At 39.9% G+C, this 23,621-nt stretch overlaps 5 protein-coding genes across 6 annotated transcripts; 3 read left to right on the forward strand and 2 right to left on the reverse strand.

Moving 5' to 3' along the window:
* Positions 1-5,822: 5,822 nt before the first annotated feature.
* Positions 5,823-6,455, forward strand: LOC147930982 (uncharacterized). The gene has a single exon (XM_087477116.1). It carries the CDS (start codon positions 5,823-5,825, stop codon positions 6,453-6,455), a length of 633 nt encoding a protein of 210 aa, XP_087333242.1.
* A 741-nt stretch (positions 6,456-7,196) lies between these two features.
* LOC104732504 (transmembrane 9 superfamily member 11) lies at positions 7,197-9,857 on the forward strand. Its single transcript, XM_019234172.2, has 2 exons — positions 7,197-7,395; positions 7,570-9,857. Exon 2 carries the CDS (start codon positions 7,572-7,574, stop codon positions 9,546-9,548), a length of 1,977 nt encoding a protein of 658 aa, XP_019089717.2. The 5' UTR covers positions 7,197-7,395; positions 7,570-7,571; the 3' UTR covers positions 9,549-9,857.
* A 4,237-nt stretch (positions 9,858-14,094) lies between these two features.
* Positions 14,095-19,006, forward strand: LOC104732505 (adenylate kinase 5, chloroplastic). Of its 2 annotated transcripts, none has more exons than XM_010452053.3 (19): positions 14,095-14,452; positions 14,553-14,645; positions 15,418-15,546; positions 15,617-15,751; positions 15,866-16,012; positions 16,092-16,166; positions 16,270-16,357; positions 16,791-16,810; positions 16,899-17,027; positions 17,123-17,158; positions 17,247-17,327; positions 17,401-17,539; positions 17,849-17,928; positions 18,013-18,078; positions 18,174-18,203; positions 18,277-18,386; positions 18,468-18,605; positions 18,695-18,724; positions 18,805-19,006. In XM_010452053.3, the coding sequence occupies exons 1-19, from the start codon at positions 14,249-14,251 to the stop codon at positions 18,830-18,832; spliced, it is 1,758 nt and encodes a 585-aa protein (XP_010450355.1). In that variant the 5' UTR covers positions 14,095-14,248; the 3' UTR covers positions 18,833-19,006. The 2 variants fall into 2 exon arrangements, with proteins under 2 accessions (XP_010450355.1, XP_087335035.1); XM_087478909.1 differs by having other exon boundaries at positions 14,098-14,452; positions 16,270-16,415; positions 16,781-16,810.
* A 372-nt stretch (positions 19,007-19,378) lies between these two features.
* LOC147930983 (uncharacterized) lies at positions 19,379-20,272 on the reverse strand. The gene has a single exon (XM_087477117.1). It carries the CDS (start codon positions 20,270-20,272, stop codon positions 19,379-19,381), a length of 894 nt encoding a protein of 297 aa, XP_087333243.1.
* Positions 20,273-20,323: 51 nt separating this feature from the next.
* Positions 20,324-23,604, reverse strand: LOC147930984 (uncharacterized). The gene is made up of 5 exons (XM_087477118.1): positions 22,713-23,604; positions 22,205-22,451; positions 21,742-22,064; positions 20,827-21,627; positions 20,324-20,721 (listed from the first exon to the last, which is right to left on the reverse strand). The coding sequence occupies exons 1-5, from the start codon at positions 23,602-23,604 to the stop codon at positions 20,324-20,326; spliced, it is 2,661 nt and encodes an 886-aa protein (XP_087333244.1).
* Positions 23,605-23,621: the final 17 nt, after the last annotated feature.

Below are 23,621 nucleotides of genomic sequence, written 5' to 3' on the forward strand. Positions count from 1 at the left end.
CTGACTCAGAGCATCTGCAACCGTATTAGCCTTACCAGGATGATAGGCTATCTCCAAATCGTAATCTGCCACAAGCTCCATCCACCGCCTCTGACTCAAATTCAGCTCAGGCTGACTGAATATATACTTCAGGCTCTTATGATCTGTAAACACATGTACCTTTACACCATAAAGATAAGATCTCCAAATCTTCAGGGCAAAAACTACAGCACCCATCTCCAAATCATGAGTTGGATAGTTGCCTTCATGCACCCGCAACTGCCGCGAAGCATAGGCAATCACCTTCCCATGCTGCATCAGAACACACCCCAAACCAACTCTAGATGCATCTGTATAAACCACATAGGGTTCTCCCTGCTCAGGCAAAGCCAACACTAGCGCAGTAGTCAACATCTCCTTCAGGCTTGCAAAGCCTTCCTCACACTCTTCTGACCAGACAAAAGGAAAATCCTTCCCTGTCAACTTAGTCATAGGACGTGCTCTGCTTGCAAAACCCTGCACAAATCTCCTGTAGTATCCTGCCAATCCAAGAAAACTCCTGATCTCTGTGGTATTCTGCGGTCCAGGCCAATCCCTGATAGCCTCAATCTTCTCTGGATCCACAGAAACCCTGTCTGAATATAATATGACCCAGAAAGCCCATCTCACGCTGCCAAAAACTGCACTTGCTCAACTTAGCAAACAACTTCTGCTCCCACAGCTTCTCCATAACTGTTCTCAAATGCACTGCATGCTCCTCATGACTCTTAGAATAAACCAGGATATCGTCGATGAAAATGATGACAAACACATCCAGAAACTCCTGAAACACGCTGTTCATCAATCTCATAAACGCTGCTGGAGCGTTGGTCAACCCGAAAGGCATCACCACAAACTCATAATGCCCATACCTAGTCCTCAAAGCAGTTTCTCACATCTGCCTCATCTATCGGTATCTGATGATAACCCGATGTCAGATCTACCTTAGAGAACCAAGTAGCACCCCTCAACTGATCCAACAACTCATCGATCCTAGGAAGAGGGTACTTGTTCTTCACAGTGACCCGGTTCAAACCCCGATAATCAATGCACAACCTGACACTCCCGTCCTTCTTCTTCACAAACAACACCGGCGCTCCCCACGGTGATACACTAGGACGGATGAATCCCTTACTCAATAAATCCTCTAGCTGCTTCTTCAGCTCTGCCATCTCTGCTGGAGCCATCCTGTAAGGAGCCTTGGATAACGGCATTGTCCCCGGTTCTAGTTCAATGGTAAAAGGGTCCGACTGAGATGGTGGTAATCCCTGCAAAGACTGAAACACATCCTCAAACTCCCCCACTACCGGAATGCCGCTAACCGTCGACTTCCCCACTGACTCAGGCATAGATATAATAACTAGATAAGTCTCACGGCCCTTCTCGATCATCTTCCCAGCCTAAATAGCTGAGATCACGAGACTCCCCGATGTCAGTCTAATACCCTGAAAAACCAACTTCCCTCCTGAACGCTCAAACTCCACTCTACCCTGATGGCAATCCAAATGCACCCTATGCCGATGCAACCAATCCATCCCGAGAATAACATCATATAACTCCACCGGACTGATAAGCAAATCCGCTGGCCACGACTCTCCTGCGATCTGAATATCAATTCCTCTGGCTCGTCCAATCACTCTCAGGAACTCGCCTCCCGCAACCCTGACAACTCCTGCACGCTCTCCAGGATCCCCGCTGATCCTCGCACACTCTGCACACTCCTAGCAGCCACTGATCTCCACCATATCTGAGCATCACCAACCAAATGATGGACCCCTATGTCCACCTAAAACTCCTCAGGGCATCTCAGAGTATGGAAGTTACGTTCCACACTCGCCCTCCATGCATCCACCGCAGTAGGATCTACACCTCCTGAAAACTGCTCAGTACGAATACGGCCCATCTCTGTCAGCATGCTGAGATAACGAGAATGGACCCCCACATCCGCAGCCACTGGCTGCCGCTCCTCCGCCACCACTGGTGGTACTACCTGAGCCTGCGCCGGTACCACTGGTGGTAACCGTGCTAACACCTCTGCTAGCATAGCCGCAACGTCAGTACCAGGGACTCCACCCGTTGGGACTCCCACACCCGGGACCCTAGCATCACCGGCCACTAGAGCATCAACACCGCCCCCTCCTGCCACACTCACGGAATCCCCCAGAACTCCCTGCGACTCGCCAACATCCTCAGCTGTCACACTCTGGTCCTCGGTCTCACTAACCACTGGGACTCTGCCCCTACCACGACCACGTCCACGTCCACGACCACGTCCGCGTCCACGACCACGACCAGCCACAGCCTCACCTCTAACCATCTGCACTACCATGAACAGAAGGCTAAGCAAACAATATTTATTAAAACACAGAAACATAAACTCACCGTGGAATCACACAGTCGGCTCGAAGAGGATGTTCTAGGACTCCATGCCACACATAATTGACTAACTCACATAATCAATCAAGCCATGCAATCCCAAACATCACAACAGAAACCTAGCGAACCCAAACCTAGAACCGTAAGGGCTCTGATACCAAAATGAAACGACCGACCTTTCTTTTTTAATAAATATTAATAATAATAATAATATAATAAATAAACTACAACTAGTGGTCCCATACCCACTAGCCACCTAACCACAATCACAATCAACAGCGGAATAACAACCAATAAATATCCAATAAACCAATAACCAATAAAATAATATCCAGTATTAATTCTAGTCACAAACTAATGATCCAAACAGCATAATTCAAATAACCAGCAATCCTAAACAATGTTCTAGGACTCAACTCTAGCAACCTAACAGAAGCCAGACAACCAAGCGAACCACTAGAACATCCTCCTCTTCATTGCCTTGATTCCACGATCACACTTTGCCTTTACCTGCACCACAAACACATATTGCAATGCATGAGTATTTTATAAACACTCAGTAAGGCAATCCTCCCATCTACTGGGCTATACACACAAGCAATAGAATATCAATAACCAACACACAACAATCAACAACCGACAAATAACAAACCAGGACTCATCATCGACCGACGCCAACATGCATCGACCGATGCCCAATGGGGAAGCATCGATCGACACAGAAGCTGCATGGACCGATGCAAGTGTAACTTGCATCGACCGATACCTAATCCGCATCGACTGACGCATGCTCGACGTAACGCAAAAACCCTAGAGTTTTACGCGCCGTCCTCGCACTTGCGTCGATCGATGCATACGCAAAACTCGCCGTGTTTTTTTCCCTGAAGCTTCTCGCCGGATCTTCGTTCCTACAACCACAAAACTCGATCCCAAGCCACAAGAAAAATTCCTAATGTCCATAGCAACGATCTAACACGCCTAACATCACACAACAAGCAGATTAAAGAATCTTCTAGCTTAGATAAGCCATGGTCATGCACTTACCTTTGCCACAGAAGAATCTGAACCTCTAACAAACAAGAACAAGCCTCTAGGAAGCTCCTACAACGATCCCAGCTACAGATCTCACCAAGAAACGCCACAAATCTCCAGAAATCACCAAGAACTCTCAATAAATTTTTTTCTCTTTTTGTTTCTCCCAAAAACGGCCACCACCCACGACTAATGAGACAAAAACGACTTAAGGGTTTTCCCTTCTCCCTTTTGCCCAAAACGCAGCGTTTGACTTAAGTCAAAACGCAGAGAATTGAGTCAGCATCGACCGATACTCCAACTGCATCGATCGATGCACACCCTAAACCGGGATTCTGGTTCGCGGGTGTTACTGTTAAAGCTAGCCTTACGCTCTTTGGCTAAGAGACGATTGGGGAATATGGTCAGGAAGACTAAGACGGCTTTTGAGGTTTTATGCCATAAGCAACAAGCCAACTTGACCAATCCATCCTGTACGACAATGGTGGAGAATAATGGCGCTTTTTTGGAATGGGAGTTCTTGGCGGAGTTAGAAGAAAAATACCTCAAGTAGAAGTCCAAGTTTCACTGGTTGCAAGTGGGAGATAAGAAAAATAAAACTTTCCATAGAGCGGCTACTATGAGGGCAGCTTCAAATTCTATTAAGGAGGTCGAGCTCAGGATGGGAGAGTGGTTGTCAGGGAGGATGAAATCAAAGTCGAGGCTGAAAGGTACTTTAGGGATTTTCTGCAAACCATTCCCGTAGGTTTTGAGGGTACTACGGTGGAGAAGATGGAGTTTTTATTGTCATTTCGCTGTTCTGCAGTGGACCAGCAAGCTCTAATTAGGGAAGTTTCAGGTGAAGAAATCAAGAAAGTTCTCTTCTTTATGCCAAATGATAAATCGCCTAGTCCTGATGGGTTCACTTCAGAGTTTTATAAAGCTACTTGGGAGTATCTGGGTTCGGAGTTTGTGTTAGCGGTTCAGTCGTTTTTTGCGAAGGGTTTTCTGCCTAAAGGTATTAACTCCACTATTCTTGCTTTGATCCCGAAGAAAGTATCTACAAAGGAGATAAAGGATTATAGACCAATCTCTTGCTGCAATGTGATCTGTAAAATTATTTCAAAGATCATTGCAAATAGACTAAAGAGAGTGCTTCCGAAGTTTGTTTCTACTAACCAATCTGCATTTGTGAAGGACTGTTTGTTGATTGAGAATGTGCTATTGGCTACTGAATTAGTTAAAGACTATCATAAAACCTCCATTTCTTGTCGTTGTGCAATCAAGATTGACATTTCAAAGGCTTTTGATTATATTCAATGATCTTTCCTTTCCAAGGTTCTCTCCGCATTGCATTTCCCACAGACGTTCATCCACTAGATAATGTTATGTGTTACTACAGCCTCCTTCTCGGTACAGGTTAATGGTGAGCTTGCTGCTTTCTTCTGCAGTTCTCGAGGGCTTCATCAAGGATGTTCCCTTTCCCCTTATTTGTTTATTATCTGTATGGATGTTATATCAAAACTGCTTGATAGGGCGGCAAGAGAGCACCTATTTGGGTATCATCCACAGTGTCAGACTCTTAGTCTCACTCATCTTAGTTTTGTGGATGATCTTATGGTCCTATCTGATGGCAAGGCTAGGTCTATTGAGGGTATCATTGCGGTATTTACTCAGTTTGCCAAGTTATCCGGTTTGAACATAAGTATGGAGAAATCAACGCTTTACTTGGGCGTAGATATAACACATCGACCTGATTTTGCTCATTTCCCATTTTTCACTGGCCAGTTTGCTATTTGGGGCTCCCCTTAGTCACCAAATGTCTTACCAATGTCGACTGCTCCCCGCTGTTGGAGCAGATTAGAAAGCGGATTGGCTTCTGGACGGTCAGATACCTCTCTTTTGTAGGTCAGTTCAACTTGATCTCCTCTGTTCTTTGGAGTGTTTGTAATTTTTGGATGGCTGCTTATCGGTTGTCTAGTGAGTGTCTAGCTGAGATTAACTCCATGTGTTCGGTGTTTCTCTGGTCGGGACCAGAGATGAGCACTAGAAAGGCCAAAGTGGCGTGGGAGGCTGTGTGTAAATCAAAATTTGAGGGTGGTCTTGGATTGAGATCACTTCATGAGGCTAACCTGGTTTGTTGTTTAAAGTTAATCTAGAGGATAGTCTCAAAGTGTGATTCCCTATGGGTGCAATGGGTTCATATGAATCTCTTGAAGCAAGCTTCTTTTTGGTCCCTGAAGAGTACGACTAGCCTGAGTTCTTGGATATGGGCAAAAATCCTTAATTATCCTGACCTCACAAAAACTTTATGTAAAGTGGAAGTGGGTAATGGGGAGAACACTTCCTTTTGGTTTGATAACTGGTCAAGCATAGGTCTGCTCGTTGATTTTATGGGGGATAGTGGTGTTCTAAATATGGGGATTAGTTGGAGAAGCTCAGTGGCGGAGGTGTGGACTCGCCGTCGACTATGGAGACACCGTGCAGATCATCTAAATGCGATAGAAGAAGCTCTGTCACTTCAATGGCAACAACGCCAGCAGCGTGGCGATAGGATGCTCTGGAAAGGCAAAAATGATGTGTTTCGTCCAAAATGTTCGACTTGGGATACCTGGAACCATATCCGCACTTTATCTAGTACAGTGGCCTGGCACATGGGAGTTTGGTTCCGTCATGCAACTCCTAAGTTCTTGTTTTGTGTATGGTTGGCGGCTCTAGACCGTATTTTGACGGGAGCCCGTATGGTTGCGTGGAATGGAAGTTCGGCGGGTACTTGTGTGTTCTGTCAACTTACCATGGAAATACGGGACCATCTCTTCTTTGCTTGTGGGTTTGTCGCTACTGTATGGTCGGCTCTTGCAAAGGGTTTGTTGAAGGCACGTTTTACCAAAGATTGGGGTTCCATTCTAGATTACATATCCAATTCTAATGTTCAGCTGTTGGAGGGGTTTCTAATTCGCTACTTATTCCAAGTTGTGATCTATACGGTTTGGTGGGAAAGGAATGGTCGTAGGCATGGTGAGACACCAAAGCCTGCAGTTTTTTGCTAAGTTGATAAGCAAGTAAGAGACCAGTTTTTTGCTACTGGTTTAATGGAAGATCATCGATATGAGGAAGCTTTTCAGATGTGGCTACAATCTAGGGTCTAAAATTTGGTTTTCAATGTTTTTTCTAAAACTATTTACATCCAAAAAGTGATGCAAATGTTGTAAAAACTTTCTATTTTTTTAAATATAATTTAATATTTTATTAAAAAAATACTACTTCAAAATCGTATGAAATATAATATGTCATTTATTTCTTTCGTTTAATTCCTAAAACTATACGCAGCCTACGATATGATATCTGTAAGTATTGATTCATCATTTCAGATCATGCATTGATTGCCTCATATTTCTAATGTTCTTTTGAAACAAACAACGTATTCTCTTATTTTTGAAAATCCCCCCTATATATATATATATATATACACGTCATCTGATAATAAATCAACTTACAAAAATATTGATTCGATAGCTTTAAGTTTCTAACGGTTTTATAAACATAGGTTTGTTTTTTGTAATTTTTCTTTTTTTGAATAACAAAAAGTTTTAAGTCCACACTTTTTATTGATTTAATTAAAAAGTTTCAAATAGACCTACTAGTATTTTTTAAAATTTTCATTAAAATCTCTTGGTTAGAATTCGTTTTTTTTTTTATAAGTTTTAAATAGAAGCGCCTGTAGGATTGAAAAAAAAAAAAAAAAAAAAAAAAAGAAGGTTAGATGCGGCTGTATTATTATATTTTTCATTAATAACGCAAAATATAACTAAAACCGACGGTGCAGTAATTACGATGAGTCATGGAGGGTAGTTTCGTCCAAACGTAGTTCTAACATGCGTCGGTGTTGTTGGTTATTTCGACTGACTCGTCGAATTAAAAAGACTCATGCGTTCCTTGACCGATAATTTCTGACTTCTTCGCTGCCAAATCTCTCCTCCGCCGGAATAGGTTAGTTCCGATCTTCTTTTCCCGCTGCCACAAACACTAATCTCATCATCTCACAAACTTTTTATTTTTCTGTCTCCTTCGTCCATTTTTGTCTAGATCTGAGCTTCTCTTCCTAAGACTGTAAACCGATCCGGATCTGACAAAGGTGTTTATTTATTTTATTTGTAAATCCAGATATGAGGTCGATGGATCGAGTTGGGATCTGGGTACTTGCGATTTTGTCGGTGGTTCATTCAGGTTTTGGCTTTTACCTTCCGGGAAGCTACCCACACAAGTATGAAGTTGGTGATTACTTGAATGTGAAGGTGAATTCACTTACTTCTATCGAAACCGAAATGCCCTTTAGCTATTATAGTTTGCCCTTTTGTCAACCCTCTGAGGGGATTAAGGATAGTGCTGAGAATTTAGGTGAGCTTCTTATGGGAGATCGGATTGAGAATTCTCCTTATAGGTTTAAAATGTTTAAGAACGAGAGTGAGATCTTTCTTTGTCAGACTGACAAGTTGTCTGCTGATAGTTTTAAGCTTTTGAAGAAGAGGATTGATGAGATGTATCAAGTTAATCCTATGCTTGATAATTTGCCGGCGATTCGCTATACTAAGAAAGATGGCTATGTTTTGAGGTGGACTGGGTACCCTGTTGGGATCAAGGTTCAGGATGTTTATTATGTTTTTAACCACTTGAAGTTTAAGGTTCTTGTTCATAAGTATGAAGAGGCTGCTAATGTGGCTCGTGTGATGGGTACTGGGGATGCGGCTGAGGTGATTCCCACGATTGGGAAGAAAGATTCAGATGTGCCTGGCTATATGGTTGTTGGCTTTGAGGTGGTTCCTTGTAGTTTTTCTCATAATGGTGACTCTACAAAGAAGTTGAAAATGTATGAAAGATACACCACTCCGATCAAATGTGATTCCACTAGTGTTTCCATGTCTGTTAAGGAAGGTCAGTCCATTGTCTTCTCCTATGAAGTTAGTTTTGAGGAGAGTGACATCAAATGGCCATCTAGGTGGGATGCGTATCTCAAGATGGAGGGTTCAAAGGTTCATTGGTTCTCAATCTTGAACTCTCTTATGGTAATCACTTTCTTGGCCGGTATCGTCCTTGTGATATTCTTGAGGACTGTTAGGCGAGATTTGACCCGCTATGAGGAGCTTGACAAGGAGGCTCAGGCTCAGATGAACGAAGAGTTATCTGGATGGAAGCTTGTTGTGGGTGATGTTTTCCGTGCTCCATCAAACGCCTCCCTTTTGTGTGTCATGGTTGGTGACGGAGTTCAGATTCTTGGCATGGCTGTTGTAACCATTTTGTTTGCTGCTCTTGGGTTCATGTCACCGGCTTCACGTGGAACACTTATTACGGGCATGCTCTTCTTCTACATGATTCTTGGCATTGCAGCTGGTTATGTTTCTGTTCGTCTCTGGAGGACAATTGGCTGTGGCGATCACCGTGGATGGATGTCTGTTGCATGGAAAGCTGCTTGCTTTTTCCCGGGTATTGCTTTTCTGATCCTTACAACGCTCAACTTCCTTCTATGGGGTAGCCATAGTACTGGAGCCATTCCTTTCTCGCTATTTGTTATCCTCATCCTCCTGTGGTTTTGCATCTCGGTTCCTCTCACTCTTATCGGCGGTTACTTTGGAGCCAAGGCTCCACACATTGAGTTCCCAGTTCGAACCAACCAAATTCCTCGGGAAATCCCAGCTCAGAAATACCCATCGTGGCTTCTGGTTCTGGGCGCTGGAACACTTCCATTTGGGACCCTCTTCATCGAGCTTTTCTTCATCATGTCTAGCATCTGGATGGGACGTGTCTACTATGTCTTTGGATTCCTTTTTGTTGTAATGATCCTTCTTGTGGTAGTGTGTGCCGAGGTTTCCCTAGTGCTAACATACATGCACCTGTGTGTTGAAGACTATAAATGGTGGTGGAAATCCTTCTTTGCATCAGGATCCGTTGCAATCTACATCTTCATATACTCGATAAATTATCTCGTCTTTGACCTGAAAAGCTTGAGTGGACCAGTTTCAGCAACTCTTTATCTCGGATACTCTCTCTTTATGGTCTTGGCAATCATGCTCGCAACAGGTACCATTGGTTTCCTCTCTTCTTTCTGGTTCGTGCACTACTTGTTTTCTTCGGTGAAACTTGACTAAGGAAGGAGCAGACCAGAGGCTTACGGCTCAAGAGAAATTGATTAACTTTTTGGAGAGAACTGATATCGTTTAAGCAAAGGCATCATCAATCAAGCCATATATATAATTGCTCCAACAAAAGGATGTGTAAGGGTTCATTGTGTTATACCGAAGCTTCAAATTTTTCTTTATTCGTCGTTTCATGTAGGAAAATTTTATTTCCTTTTTTTTTTTAATTAAAATTTTGTTGTATCTTTCTATGGTAATGCCTCTGAACTTAAAAAAGTGTTTATTTTCTTACTTAATATTGGAAAGATTAATTTTGAGTTCTTTCCGTTTCGATCACTTAGACCATGGGTAGGGAAGTAACCCATATGTGCTGCTCCCAAATAAATTAATCATATAATTATTATTAATCTAATCAAAGCAATCCACTAAGTACTTATCAAAATTCATCTTTCCACTAGAGCAACTTTCATAGATTTCTCAATCATTAAAATATTTTTTTTAACTATTGTTTATTAATTTACAAAGTTAAATAAATTTAAAATGAGAAATAAGTTATACTCCCTCTATTTCACAAAGAGTGTCATTTTGACATAATGCACACAAATTAAGAAAATTGTTTAAATTTCTGTTTTACCCTTTATAAATACACTAAAGTTTTTTCTCTTTCTAATTAATAAGCTCAAATAATAAGGATAAAAAAGAGATTTAAGCTTAAAATTTGCATTGGAAATATAAAATGACACTCTTTTTGTAACAAGAAAAAAGTGTCAAAATGACACTTATTGTGAAACAGAGGGAGTATTAATTACTAATATTACATTTAAAAGGAAAACAAACATATTTTACAGAATTCAGGAATATTAATAATATTTTACAAAATTGGGAAAAATACACAAATATAAATTGTAATAAAAAAACAGGATACAGGAAAATAAATGAAATCTGTTCTACTATTAGGTTGCACCAAATTTTTGTCAGATATGCTCAATCAAGTCTTTTTGAAGAAGGTCATGCATTAATGGATCCCGAAGGTCATTTCGAATGACCATCATATTATTGAGAATCGTTGCCCTATCTGTAGAATATGATAAATCCACATGAGAATTCTGCTTCCTTCTCCCTGATGAAACTCTGATGGATCGTAGAAACTGTATTCATATCGTTCGTCTTCCACTATCATGTTATGCAGTATGATACATGCTCTCATTATCTTGCCTATTTTTCCTTTATCCCAAAAAAGTGCGGGGTTCTTGACGATTGCAAATCGAGTCTGCAATACTCCAAATGCACGCTCTACATCTTTTCGGCATGCTTCTTGATATTAAGCAAAGAGTTGGTTTTTTTGACCCTGTGGAAGTGTAATTGATTGGATGAAAGTGGCCCATTTGGGATAGATACCGTCAGTGAGGTAGTATGCCATTTTGTATTGCCGTCCATTGACAACATAGTTAACTCTCGGAGCTCGACCCTCTAGTATATCATCAAACACTGGTGAGCGGTACAAAACATTGATATCATTTAATGTACCTGGTGGTCCGAAAAACGCGTGCCAAATCCATAAATCTTGCGATGCCACAGCCTCTAGTACAATTGTCGGTTTTCCAGATCCACGTGAATATTGTCCTTTCCATGCTGTCGGACAATTCTTCCATTCCCAATGCATACAATCTATGCTCCCTATCATTCTGGGAAAACCACGATATCTCCAATGCATACAATCTATGCTCCCTATCATACCTGACTAAGGGAAGAAGACCAATAAGGAAGGTACCTCTTATTAAGACCAAAGCTCAAATCAGTCCTCACTCCTCTGAAAGTGCGGAAACATCTGTTATGGTTTGATTTCAGAAAAGGGGAAAGAGACGATGCTCCAAATCCACAGAGACGACCTGCAACCAAAACCATCAACGGCATCAATGAATAAATAAACAGTCAAGAATTGAACTAAAAGACACGATAAAGAATCTTAGCTACTGGTTACTGGTTTTCCCTTGAGACTTACTCTGTGTTGTAGCTACTGGTTCTAAATAACAAGAATGGTTAAATTAAATGTAGTTGACCTTAAACAAAAGTGATGGATACAACTTATGTGCAGAGATAGATACAGACTTAGAACCTACCTGCCATGTCAATCATGTCGTCCTCCAACCAAAAATTCCAGAGACGTAATTAATATCTATAAGTTTACTCAAAATGCAAACTGATTAACGAGTAATTGAAAATCAAAAAAGAGAACTCACCTGCTCAACTGTTTGGCAATGCGCAAATAAGACCACCTTCTACTGTACTGCATCAAAACAAAATGCATAAGATCTAGTAAAATTTCTTTAAAAAAGAGAGAGAAGATTACATCAAAGAGTTCTATATACCTCTGAACTAGCAGCGAGCAATAGGATTGAACGCAAGAGCCAACTGTCGTCCTGCAACATCAAAAAAGATGCATAATTAAGATCCACTAAAGTTTCATTCTCTCTGAGTCATTTAAAAGAAAAGGAGCGGTGATTGCATGAAAGAGTTCTTATTTTTTAACCTCTGAACCAGCAGCGAGCCAACTGTTATCCTGCAACATCCCTAGAAGATTCGCACAACTCCAAACCATAAAATCCAGAGACATAATTAAAATCCATTAGTTAGTATACAGAAAAAGCAAACTGATTAATGAGTGGTGGAAAACTAATAAGAGTACTCACCTAGTCTAAGTGTGGCAATGCGCAAACAAGACCACCTTCTCATGTGGTTGGCTTGATGAGATGACAAATTTTGGTTATGGAAACTTGTCCATTCTTCAAAACCATCTCGGAGGTAGTCCTGCTGCACAATAAGACGCAACATGGTTAAACAAATAATTAAACACTAAACTGTAATTGTAAACAAAACAACAAGAAAAATTTAAAAGCAAGCCCACGCTTTGGACAAGAGAAGATCCCGTGAAACCCACAGCAAAGAACACCAGAGAGGTCCTAAAACACAAGAGATATAAAAGTAACTTAGACCAAAGTCTATCGGTTAATTGCTAACAATAATAAGCAACAACGATGGTGTGAAGTGAGGAATAGAGACCAAATTATATATACATAATGCGAAGATGTACAAACCTCTGTTAGAGATTAATTAAGAGCTCAGATTAATCTTGTTAAAATCTAAGAACGCTACAGAAGAACCAGCAAAGTAAAGACATTAGCTAACCATCTCTATCTTACTAAATCACACACAACAAGAACCAACTCGAATTCAAAACCACCACTCGCTATGTTGAAGCTCTAACCATGATTGAATCATAAAATTTCAATGGTCAAAAAATCTGATCAGATCCAGAAATTTCGAGATGTGAAAGATACCTTTAACCTTGTTACAGAAAGGGCAAGCCTCGTACTGATACAAAACAACTTCATTAGCGTGAACTTCCTGACCAAGAGACGATGCGGCGGCAGCATAGAAGAACACAATCCCAGCGAATCTTCGGGTGATATGTTCGGAGGACAAGATCGTTGTAATCGCCATGGATTGAGCGAGCCGTGGATGGATTGCGACGGACCAAGATCTCTTCACCGTTTCGTCGAGAGAGAGGAAAGAGAGAGATTGGGGAAAAGAAGAAAATGAGAGAAAAAAAAAAACTGTATTATATATTTTATCAAAATCCAATTAGAAATTGACACGTACCGTGTCTTCACGGTGCCTTCCAATACTCCGCAGAGCAATGGTTCCTGCTTTTTGTGGGCCATTTATTTTAATTTTTCTTTTCTTTTGGGCTTAGAAATAGTCTGAGTAAACAAAAAAACTCCACTGGCCATGCTCTTAGAAGAATACACTCTTACCAGTTGGTGAATGATGTCTTTTTCATCTATGAGACTTTTGGCTATATAGGCTTTGATTTTTGGTTGATATGTTAAGTTTACCACCAAAAGAATTACTTACATAAGAAGTTGTGAAGAGAAAGTCTAAAAGTGAAATTTTTTCATCATATAACAAGGCCTGAACAAAATATCCGGATTCAAAGATCCGATCCGAACCCGATCCAAAAAATCCGATCTGAAGCTGTATCCAAAATTGTAAAATACCCGAACGGGTTCTAAATCTCTAAATCCGAAAATCCGAACCCGAACCCGATCCAAAACGAAATCCAAACGGATATCCGAATATACTCATATTATTAATATATAGTAGTAATATATTAGTAATATTTATAATTTTAATAATATAAGTATCTAAAATATTCTGATTTTTAGATATTTTCGACAATTTGAAGTATTTAAACTGTTTATTAGTAAACTTGGGTAAAAAGTACTCTAAATTTTTAAATATATTATGTATTATTGAATAATTTAAACTAAATTAGATACTAAAATATTGAATTTTGTGAACTTCGGGTAATCCGAATCCGAACCCGAAATACCCGAACTGAATCCGATCCGAACCCAAAGTCTAGAAATACCTGAACGGATCCTATACCTTTAAACTCTAAAATCCGAAATATCTGAACCCGAACCCGAACCTGAACGGAACCCAAACGGGTATCCGAATGGCCAGGCCTTAAACAGCCACACAGATAGATGCACTTGTCAACCTTTTTCATCGTAATGGATACGATACTAGCCAGTTCACGACAATGGATTTATATATTTAATTTATTTTTTCTCCGTTAAAAATCTCTAGTCCTGAGAAAATGTTGTAATTGATCATCTCCAACTGCAACGGGAGCCAAGGATTTAACAATGGCGTCTCTTTCTCTCACCTCTGCTCATTTCTCTTCATCTTCTTCGTCTCGCTCCTCTGTTTCCACTTCATCGCTTTCTCCGTCGTCTCCTCTCTTACGATCACCGATCCGCCACCGCCGTTACCGCAGCCTCCGCCGTCGTCTCTCCTTCTCCGTCGTCCCCCACCGGAACTCTCACTCCTTCTCCACCTCCAATTCTCAGGTTTTTTTTTTTCTTCTTATTACCCGATTCAATCCAATTTCCTCAAATGTGTTACAATCACACACAATCCAATTTTGTTTTTCGTTTTTGGGATTACCAGATTAGGTGTTCGATAAGTGAACCATTGAAGGTGATGATTTCGGGAGCACCGGCTTCGGGTAAAGGCACTCAATGTGAGCTCATTGTTCACAAGGTTAGTACTATTTCACTGCTCCCTATCTGTTTTTTTTCTTTTTCTTTTTGGGATAATGTTTCTTGTTCTGTTTCATTACTATATTAGTTTAACGTATGCAGAGTTTAGTGATTCTTCAACACAAATGATACATTGCATTACTTGTATAACCGTGACAACTAATAAACACCAAATCATGGTTTATAATCTTGTTGAAGTTGGTATACACAACTCTGATGTGTTAAGGATATCTATCAATGAAACTCTGCCGGATAGAGAGATTTTCTTAGTAAATCTGCGAGCTAATCTACTGATTTCAGCCCATGTTGAATCTTTTCTGATAACAATGGTGTAATTTGGATGTCTTGATGCAGTCCTGTTAACTAGATGAGTTAACGAGTAGTCAATGCCATTGCACCGTGTTCTACCTCATTAGAGTATATTCGAACAGTTGTTTATTTCACACATTTCCATGAAACCAAGAATCTACAATATGAATTTTATAGTAACAAAACAAAGTAGTATATGCTCTTCTCTTTGTATTTGAACAAGATGCCCAATTAGAATCTGTGAAACAGTTATGTAACACAGTATGGATGTTGTGTGGTGAAGAGGAGAACGAGTAGAGCTTGTTAACAACATGGGAAATATCTGCTCTTGTTTTAGTTTTGTACAATTCCCATTCTAGTTTTTATTTTACCTTCACCATCTTCACTATGTTTAAGATTATGCTGTCGATGTTTGCATATCTACATGTAAACCATGTCAGTTTTTTTGTTTCTTGCTCATGCAGTTTGGTTTGGTGCACATATCAACGGGGGATCTCTTGAGGGCAGAGGTTTCAGCCGGGACAGATATTGGAAAGAGAGCAAAAGAGTTCATGAATTCGGGTAGTTTGGTTCCGGATGAGATTGTTATCGCGGTACTGATTTTACTGACCTTCTTCATGTACTATTTTATCACTCTTCCTCTGATATATACTACTTTTCTAGATGGTGGCTGGAAGATTATCACGTGAAGATGCTAAAGAGCATGGATGGCTTCTTGATGGATTTCCACGGAGTTTTGCTCAGGCACAAAGTCTGGAAAAACTGAATGTCAAACCTGACATATTTCTCTTATTAGAGGTACGTGCAAATTGCTCTTATTGCGTATGATTTCCATTTTCTCAATAAAGGCAGTATCATATGTTCACTATACATGTCTATGTTTCTTTTCTTATTTGCCGTTCTTAATAACAGGTTCCTGATGAGATTCTAATCGACAGATGTGTTGGTAGGAGATTAGACCCAGTGACTGGAAAAATTTATCACATTAAAAATTACCCTCCTGAATCAGATGAAATTAAAGCAAGACTGCTTACACGTCCTGATGATACAGAGGAGAAGGTAACCTTTTGGATTTATTACTTGCTTCTCAATATTTACCTACCTTCAACTGTAATCTCATTAGTTTATTTTGTTGAAGGTAAAAGCACGTCTGCAAATATACAAACAAAATTCTGAAGCGATTATTTCTGCATACTCAGATGTTATGGTCAAGGTATTAGGCAATCTTTTTTCCTTTCTTACCTTTTTGGTTCTTAAAATATATTGCGATGCCATCATTGATATTTGTGGTTTGGTATCATCCCATTCGAACACAGATTGATGCAAACAGGCCAAAAGAAGTGGTTTTCGGGGAGACACAGACCCTATTGTCTCAGATACAGTTAAACAGAATGATAAAGACTGGCAAGTAGTCACACATTTATATATGTATATTTTTCGTGGTGCCATTCTTGATAGCAGGGTCAGTGTTTTCCAGTTTAAGATGAGTTTTCCCTATCCTTGTAATCTTTATTTGTTTCATGTCTTTCTCTACTTTAGATTATTTAGAAAATACTTTCTTGAGTACCCTGTCTGTTTTGTTTCCATTAGAAAAAAAACTCATCTTTTTGGTGTCCTTATAATTTTGATTCCGGCATTTTAAACAATAGTCTTACTCAAGTTTTATGGCCACATTTACCATAGAAAAATATATTCAGGAGCTCCCTTAGTGTGTTTAAAGATTTTATGGTCAATCATTATTTTGTAGGACTAAATTATTCTTTTTGACTTCTTTTTTAACTTTGATTTGATTACCACTGTATGCATGCAATGCTAATTCTGAAACAGGTCCTTGCAGATAAAGCATCTCCTGTTCAGGTCCTTAAATAATAATTCTCTTTGAAGCTAACAAGCAGGACATAAATTGGAAGATGTTCTTATATATGTCATGTAACATTTATTTCAGGATGAATGGAGAGGAATACCGACAAGATTGAATAACATTCCGCATTCGAGGGATATCAGAGATTATTTTTATGAAGATGTGCTGCAAGCCACAACTAGATCTATCAAGGACGGGAACACCCGTCTTCGGGTGAGGCTTATCCGCACAAATCTATTTGCAGTGTAGCATTTCGCCTTTATTTCATATTTACTAAGCTGGTTAACTATGCTGTTACAACTGATTAGGTGGACATAAGTATCCCAGAGCTAAATCCGGAAATGGTCAGTTATCCATTTCACTAGTTTTTTATATATCATTTCTAATGCTATAGAAGTTCTATAAAAAAACACGAGCTATTGTGATACATAGGATGTTTACCGGATAGGAACCTTGATGGAACTTGTTCGTGTTCTAGCTTTATCATTCGCTGACGATGGAAAAAGAGTGAAGGTATACATAGTTTGGAAGACTAAGTGATGTTACTTGGATATTCTTTCTTCCTTCAGCTTCTTCCCTCTTCCAGGTTTGTGTTCAGGGGTCAATGGGGGAAGGTGCACTCGCTGGGATGCCACTGCAGTTGGCAGGCACTAGAAAGATTTTAGAATACATGGACTGGGGTGATGATGAAACTTTGGGAACTTTCGTCAAGATTGGTGCAATTGGTAACATACAAAACTCAGTTCTTTTCAAGATATATCTGCAAAACACTATAAGTACCTCTTGACGATATCATAGTCTGTTTTTTTTTTTTTTTTTTTTTTTTTTTTTTTTTTTTTTTTTTTTTTCTGGCTTTAGTAACAAGATAATCTTACAAAAACTGCACCATCGTCAGAATATTGTTGTGTGTACAAAATCAAACTTGTGATGCGTAACAAGTTGGATATATTTGTCCGGATACAATGAAATACACATTATCCTACTCTTTGATTCTTTTGAGGCACACATGAACAAAGCTGTGTCGGCAATGACAGGTGGTAAAGAAGTTGATGAAGAAGACGACATATTTATCTTAGTGGCTCCACAAAATGCTGTTGGAAACTGTATTATAGATGTAAGGAGCTTGAAATCCTAGAAGTCGTCGATCACTTGAACATAGTGACATCATCTTATAAAATATAGTAATTTTTTTTGTTAGGATCTACAAGCGATGACTACTGCTGCTGGGAAAAGGCCAGTTGTACTTATCAATCCTCGCCTCAAGGTACTTTTTTTTGCTTACATTTTCTATACAGAGACTATGTGGTTACATTGATATCTCTTGTGTGTAACATGTTTAATATACTTTATGATACCCAGGACTTACCCGCTTCAAGTGGCATAATGCAAGTAAGCACACACAATGATTCCTTAACCATCTGATAAGAAGGTTATGTTGCTTATAATTTCCTTGGTGTCTCAGACAATGGGCAGGGAGCAAAGGCTTGAATTTGCCTTAACGTTTGACAACTGCTATGTATTTCGGCTTCTCTATTATTTGGGAACACAATACCCTATAATGGGTGCTCTAAGGTACAGTACTTGGATTGTGAGGTAGAGAGAAATAGTTGTCAATGTCAATCCATTCTGAATCTTTGACCTGAATTTGGTCAGGATGTCTTATCCTTACCGGTATGAGCTTTACAAGAGGGTGAACGAGGAAAATGGAAAGGAAAAATATGTATTGCTAGCAACGTACTCTGAAAGGCCAACCCCTGAGCAAATCGACGATGCCTTCTCTGGAAAATCACGGTAACACCTGTTTCAAATGGTGCTTCTTATTAACACACAGGGTTTATGATCATTTTGAACAATAAATGAGAATGTTTTTCCACATTCAGGGAGCAAAGCAAGAGGCCGTCAGGAATCTGGTAATGAACACTAGTTAGTCATTCAAATTGAGCATCGTGCCTCGTGCGTGTGTAAAGCTAAATGTTAGTGATACTTGCAGGGGGTTCTTGAGCAGCGTATTTTCGTAAAGGAAGGAAGCTAAAGTTGTGGAACACCATCAAATGCTCACCTACCAAACATAGAGTGATGCTGCTACTTTCTGTCCATAATTTTCTCCTTTTATTATGTCTCAAAATGTTGATAATCTGAATTTGGGTCAAACAAATGAAGCTGTGATTAATAGTGTCACATATACCAAAAGAGTAACCTCACTAAAATACATACGAAAGCCAAATAACGAACGGGCAAGATCATTCTCGTCTACTACGAACGGCTTTGAATTCTAGTTTGTCATCAGTCTCTATCTCCCAATTGCAGCTAACTGAGAATGCTGTGATCTTTCCCTCTTTTGAGTTTAGGAACCTCTTCTGCTGATAGGTAGACGAATGGTCTCTATTAGTATTTCCACACAAGCAAGGAGACTAAATTGGGGTCTACACAGTTACTGGTCCTATATATGTAGCCATGTAGGGTTAGTACCACTATACCACTGGTGGATTAATACACTCATTACAATCATAGTATTATTGTGCAAACAATAATGTTTTTTTTTTAACCCTTAACTGCATTATATATTAATCAGTAGATGCTACAGAGTTGAAATTATGGACAATACGTGGTGGTAAATCATTGTACAAAGAGAAATTTGAAATCATGAAACGTTGAGACTTTGCTAGTTTATCAGCAAGACTATTTGAGCGCCTTGAAGTCCATCTGAACATGATATTGTTGAATCTTGATGCCCATCCTTGTATATCTTGTAACCAGTTATAAATATCAAAGCGAATACCATTGTTGTGGATTGCATTTATCAGAGGTTGGCAGTCGCCCTCGAAGATAATGTTTGTATATCCTCTGTTCCATGCTTGTTGCATAGCAAAAATTAAACTTTGACATTCAGCTTCTATAGCAGATTTGACTACATTCCCTGTTCGTTGTCCTGCTTCTTTCAAAGCTCCTTGATCATCCCGTATCAGCCATCCTGAAGTAGCGTGTCGTTCTTCACTTATAAAACTGCCATCATAATTGCATTTAACCCATCCAGAAAGAGGTTTCTGCCAGTTAGTAGTATTTCTTCTGTATCTGCTGCTATCTGTTTGAATATGAGAGGGAAGCTTCGTATTTGCAGACAGGACTGCTAACCATTCATCTGTTTCTTGCTTCGCCTCTCGTAAATCACGGTACCAAGGATGATTTAGTTTCTGAAAAGTGAGCTTGTTACGGCTTGTCCAGATTTTCCATAATAACCAGAAGGGTAGAAGGGATAGTCTATCGTAACTTCGCCGTTGATTGTGAAATTGCAGGATCGATGAAATTTTTGCTTCAAGTGGAGCATTTGGAAGGAGAAGACAAGATATAGGAATATTTGAACCTCTCCAAATCTGCATTGCATGTGGACAAGTGAAGAAAAGATGTTCTGTTGTTTCAAGTTCAGTAACACATCGTTTGCAAAATGGGTTCGCAGCCATGTGACGTCTATCAAGTTCTGAACCTGTAGCTAGGGCATTTGATAATAAGCGCTAGAGGAAGTGCTTGAATTTCGGTGGAATTTTTAGTTTCCATATCTTAGACTTGACTTGAGGGTCACCGTAAGGTGGTCTTACTTGGAATTCTTGGTCTGGGAGATGAGTTGCAAGCCAATAACCCGACTTAACTGTGTAGATACCATTATCAGTGTAGTACCAGCCTAAGTAGTCTTGATGCTGCCATTGACTGATCTTGATTGATAGAACGTGACTGACATCATCCGGATGAACTATCTCTCTTATTAATCTTTCATTCCAACCACTTTTATTTGGCAAAAAGAGGCTATCAACAGTGGCCATATCATACTGTGGTATATTAGCTGTTCGAGGGGGTCGAGGAGGATGCACCGGAAGCCATGGATCAGGCCAAGAGCTGATACATGTTCCATCACCTATTGTAAATCGTAAGCCCTTCTTTAAAAGATCTCGACCAACAAGGATTTATTGCCATCCAAAGCAAGGTTGTGTTCCTCTCGTAGCATTAAGTATACAAGAACCTGAAAAATATCTTCCTCGAAGGATACATGCTCGACCAACAAGGATTGATTGCCATCCAAAGGAAGGTTGTGTTCCTCTCGTAGCATCAAGTGTACAAGAACCTGAAAAATATCTTCCTCGAAGGATACGTGAGAGTAGGCTAGTTGGATGTTGAAGAATTCGCCATGCTTGTTTTGCTAGTAGTGCTTCATTAAATTTCTCAATGTCTTTAAAGCGAAGCCCTCCTTCTTTCTTCAAATACTTCAGTCGATCCCACGCTACCCAGTGAGTCGCATTACCATTCTGTTGAGTATTCCACCAGTAGTTTGCAAGGATCCTTTCAATATCCTCACAGATTCCTTTAGGCAGCTTAAAACAGTTCATTGTGTAGACAGGCATTGCTAGAGCTATTGCTTTCAATAAGATCTCCTTACCACCTTGAGACAAGAATTTATTGTTCCAACCTTTTGTTCTGTTTTGAACCTTCTCCACAATATATTGAAACAATATTATCTTCTTTTTACCAAATTGCTCAGGAAGTCCCAAGTACTTACCACATCCTCCATCATTATGGATATCGAGACGATGTCGAATTTGTGTTTTGGTTGTATCTAGAACCCGTTTGCCAAATGTTATTGCAGATTTTCTGGTGTTGATCTTCTGTCTCGATGCTCTTACATATTGTAGTAGTATGTCTTTCAAAATTGTGCAAGATCTTGTGTTTGCTTGACAGAAAAACAGTGAGTCATCAGCAAAAAGCAAATGGCTCACCCGTGGACTAGCATTGCTGATTTTAATACCCTTGATCATGCCTCGTGCCTCTGCTCACTTCATCAAGTGACTTAAGACTTCCGCACAGAGAATGAATAAATAAGGTGAGAGTGGATCACCTTGCCTTATTCCCCGTTCCGGTTGGATAAAACCTTGTGGATTACCATTAATATTGACTGAGAAAGTTGGTGTTCTGACGCATGTCATTATCCATTGTATCCATTTGGTATCAAATCCAAATTTGAACAAAGTTTCTTGTAGGAAATCCCACTCCAGTCGATCATAAGCTTTAGTGATGTCGGTTTTGATCGCCATATATGAGTTTGCACACCGTCGTTTTACCTTTAAAGCATAGATAAGTTCGTGTGCGATGAGCACATTGTCTGTGATGTTCCTACCAGGAATGAAAGCAGCTTGTTCTTCAGAGATGATATGATGCAGATGCTGTTTAAGTCTCGCCACCAAGACTTTAGAGATTATCTTGTAGCTGACAATACATAATGCAATAGGGCCAAAATCACTCATGTGGTTTGCATCAGTAGTCTTCGGGATTAAACAGATATTGGTATGGTTTAGAGATTTGTCAAAAATGCCATGCTCAAAGAAATTGTGGACTTCCTGTATTACCACATCCTTTGTTGTTTCCCAGAAGTTTGATAGAAAGCACCAATGAATCCATCAGGTCCCGGGGCTTTTGAAGCACCAATTGAAAAAACTGCATTTTTGATCTCCTCCTTAGAGATCGGTCTCACCAAGTCCTCATTCATCTCTGTCGTGACCCTTTGGTGGAAGTCTTGGAAGACATGGTAGTGGTTGTTTTGGGGGAACAACTCACTCTTAAATAGATTTGTGAAGTAGGCTTGTGCCACCTTACCTATTTCACCATCACCATAGTGCTCATAACGTTCATCATCAAGAATGGAGAACAATTTATTTCGAGCTGTATGACACTTTGCAGTAGCAAAGAAATACTTTGTGTTACGATCTCCACTCGATAACCAGGTCTTACGGCTTTTGATTCTCCAAAATTCTTCCTCATTCTGATAAGCACAGGTCAGCTTTTGTCGTAAGTCTCAGATGTTTTGTGTGGTAGAGCCATTTGTGTGAGCCTTATCTAACAGTGACTTTAAAATACCAATTTCCTCCTGAGTATTTGATCTATTTGTTCTTTTCCAAGTGGAAATCGCCTTTCTACACTCACTCAGGCGTGTATTAAGACACATGGCTTGGCCTGATCTTCTAGTTGACCAACCTTTATTAACTGCAGCACTGAAACCCTCTCGTTTCACCATTCGTGTGTCATAGTAGAACTGGCCTTGACGAGGTGTGAAGTCATTAGATATAGTAGTAATAACCGGACGGTGATCTGATTCAAGTAGTTCAAGCAATTCAACATGCGAAGCTGGATACTGAGCAAGCCGTTCTGTATTCACCATTGTGCGATCCAAACAACACGCAACATCGTGACTATATCTCTTACCCATCCAGGAAAAGGGGTCACCAGTATGTTTCAAGTCTTGCAAATCACACACTTGAATCATTCTTCTAAAGTCAGTAAAAGAGCTTTTAGGTCGAGGGGGTCCTCCTCTTTTTTCTCTGTTGCTCTTAATTTCATTAAAGTCGCCTATAGTCATCCAAGGTCCATTTCTATTCACTGCTATCTGTTCTAATCGTTCCCAAACCAAGTGATGTAATGATGGATTTGGATTGCCATAAACACAAGACAAGTAGAAACCAAATCCATTAATTTGAACATGAGTGTCTACAAGGTTTGGGGATTGATAAAGAACATAAACGGAAATACAGCTATTCCAAAATAAAGCTACTCCGCCACTTAATCCTACAGGGGGAACTGTTACTACACAATCAAATCCTAACTCAGCACCAACTACTCTGACAGTGTCATCACCCTGTTTTGTTTCAAAGAGGCAAATGATGTCTGGAGAGAAATTCTTATTAATCTCCTTGAGACGTCGAACTGCGAGGTCATTGCCTAGTCCTCTGCAGTTCCAAGTGGCTGTCCTCATGGAGGAGATGGTGGTAT

Source organism: Camelina sativa, chromosome 12 (genome assembly GCF_030686135.1).
Source record: "Camelina sativa cultivar CO46 ecotype springtype chromosome 12, ASM3068613v1".
Classification (NCBI taxonomy): domain Eukaryota; kingdom Viridiplantae; phylum Streptophyta; class Magnoliopsida; order Brassicales; family Brassicaceae; genus Camelina; species Camelina sativa.

What these genes read in the sequence shown, in the direction of transcription:
- LOC104732505 (XM_010452053.3), top strand. Translation starts at nt 14,249, where the DNA reads ATGGCGTCTCTTTCTCTCACCTCTGCTCATTTCTCTTCATCTTCTTCG. An exon ending in ATAAAGCATCTCCTGTTCAG is followed by an intron (nt 16,811 to 16,898) that starts GTCCTTAAATAA and finishes CATTTATTTCAG; the next exon opens with GATGAATGGAGAGGAATACC. An exon ending in TTGGAAACTGTATTATAGAT is followed by an intron (nt 17,929 to 18,012) that starts GTAAGGAGCTTG and finishes TTTTTTTGTTAG; the next exon opens with GATCTACAAGCGATGACTAC.
- LOC147930983 (XM_087477117.1), bottom strand. Translation starts at nt 20,272, where the DNA reads ATGGCTGCGAACCCATTTTGCAAACGATGTGTTACTGAACTTGAAACA.
- LOC147930982 (XM_087477116.1), top strand. Translation starts at nt 5,823, where the DNA reads ATGGGGATTAGTTGGAGAAGCTCAGTGGCGGAGGTGTGGACTCGCCGT.
- LOC104732504 (XM_019234172.2), top strand. Translation starts at nt 7,572, where the DNA reads ATGAGGTCGATGGATCGAGTTGGGATCTGGGTACTTGCGATTTTGTCG.
- LOC147930984 (XM_087477118.1), bottom strand. Translation starts at nt 23,604, where the DNA reads ATGAGGACAGCCACTTGGAACTGCAGAGGACTAGGCAATGACCTCGCA. An exon ending in AAATACTCAGGAGGAAATTG is followed by an intron (nt 22,452 to 22,712) that starts GTATTTTAAAGT and finishes ATGGTGAAATAG; the next exon opens with GTAAGGTGGCACAAGCCTAC. An exon ending in TTTCTCAGTCAATATTAATG is followed by an intron (nt 21,628 to 21,741) that starts GTAATCCACAAG and finishes TGAAGTGAGCAG; the next exon opens with AGGCACGAGGCATGATCAAG.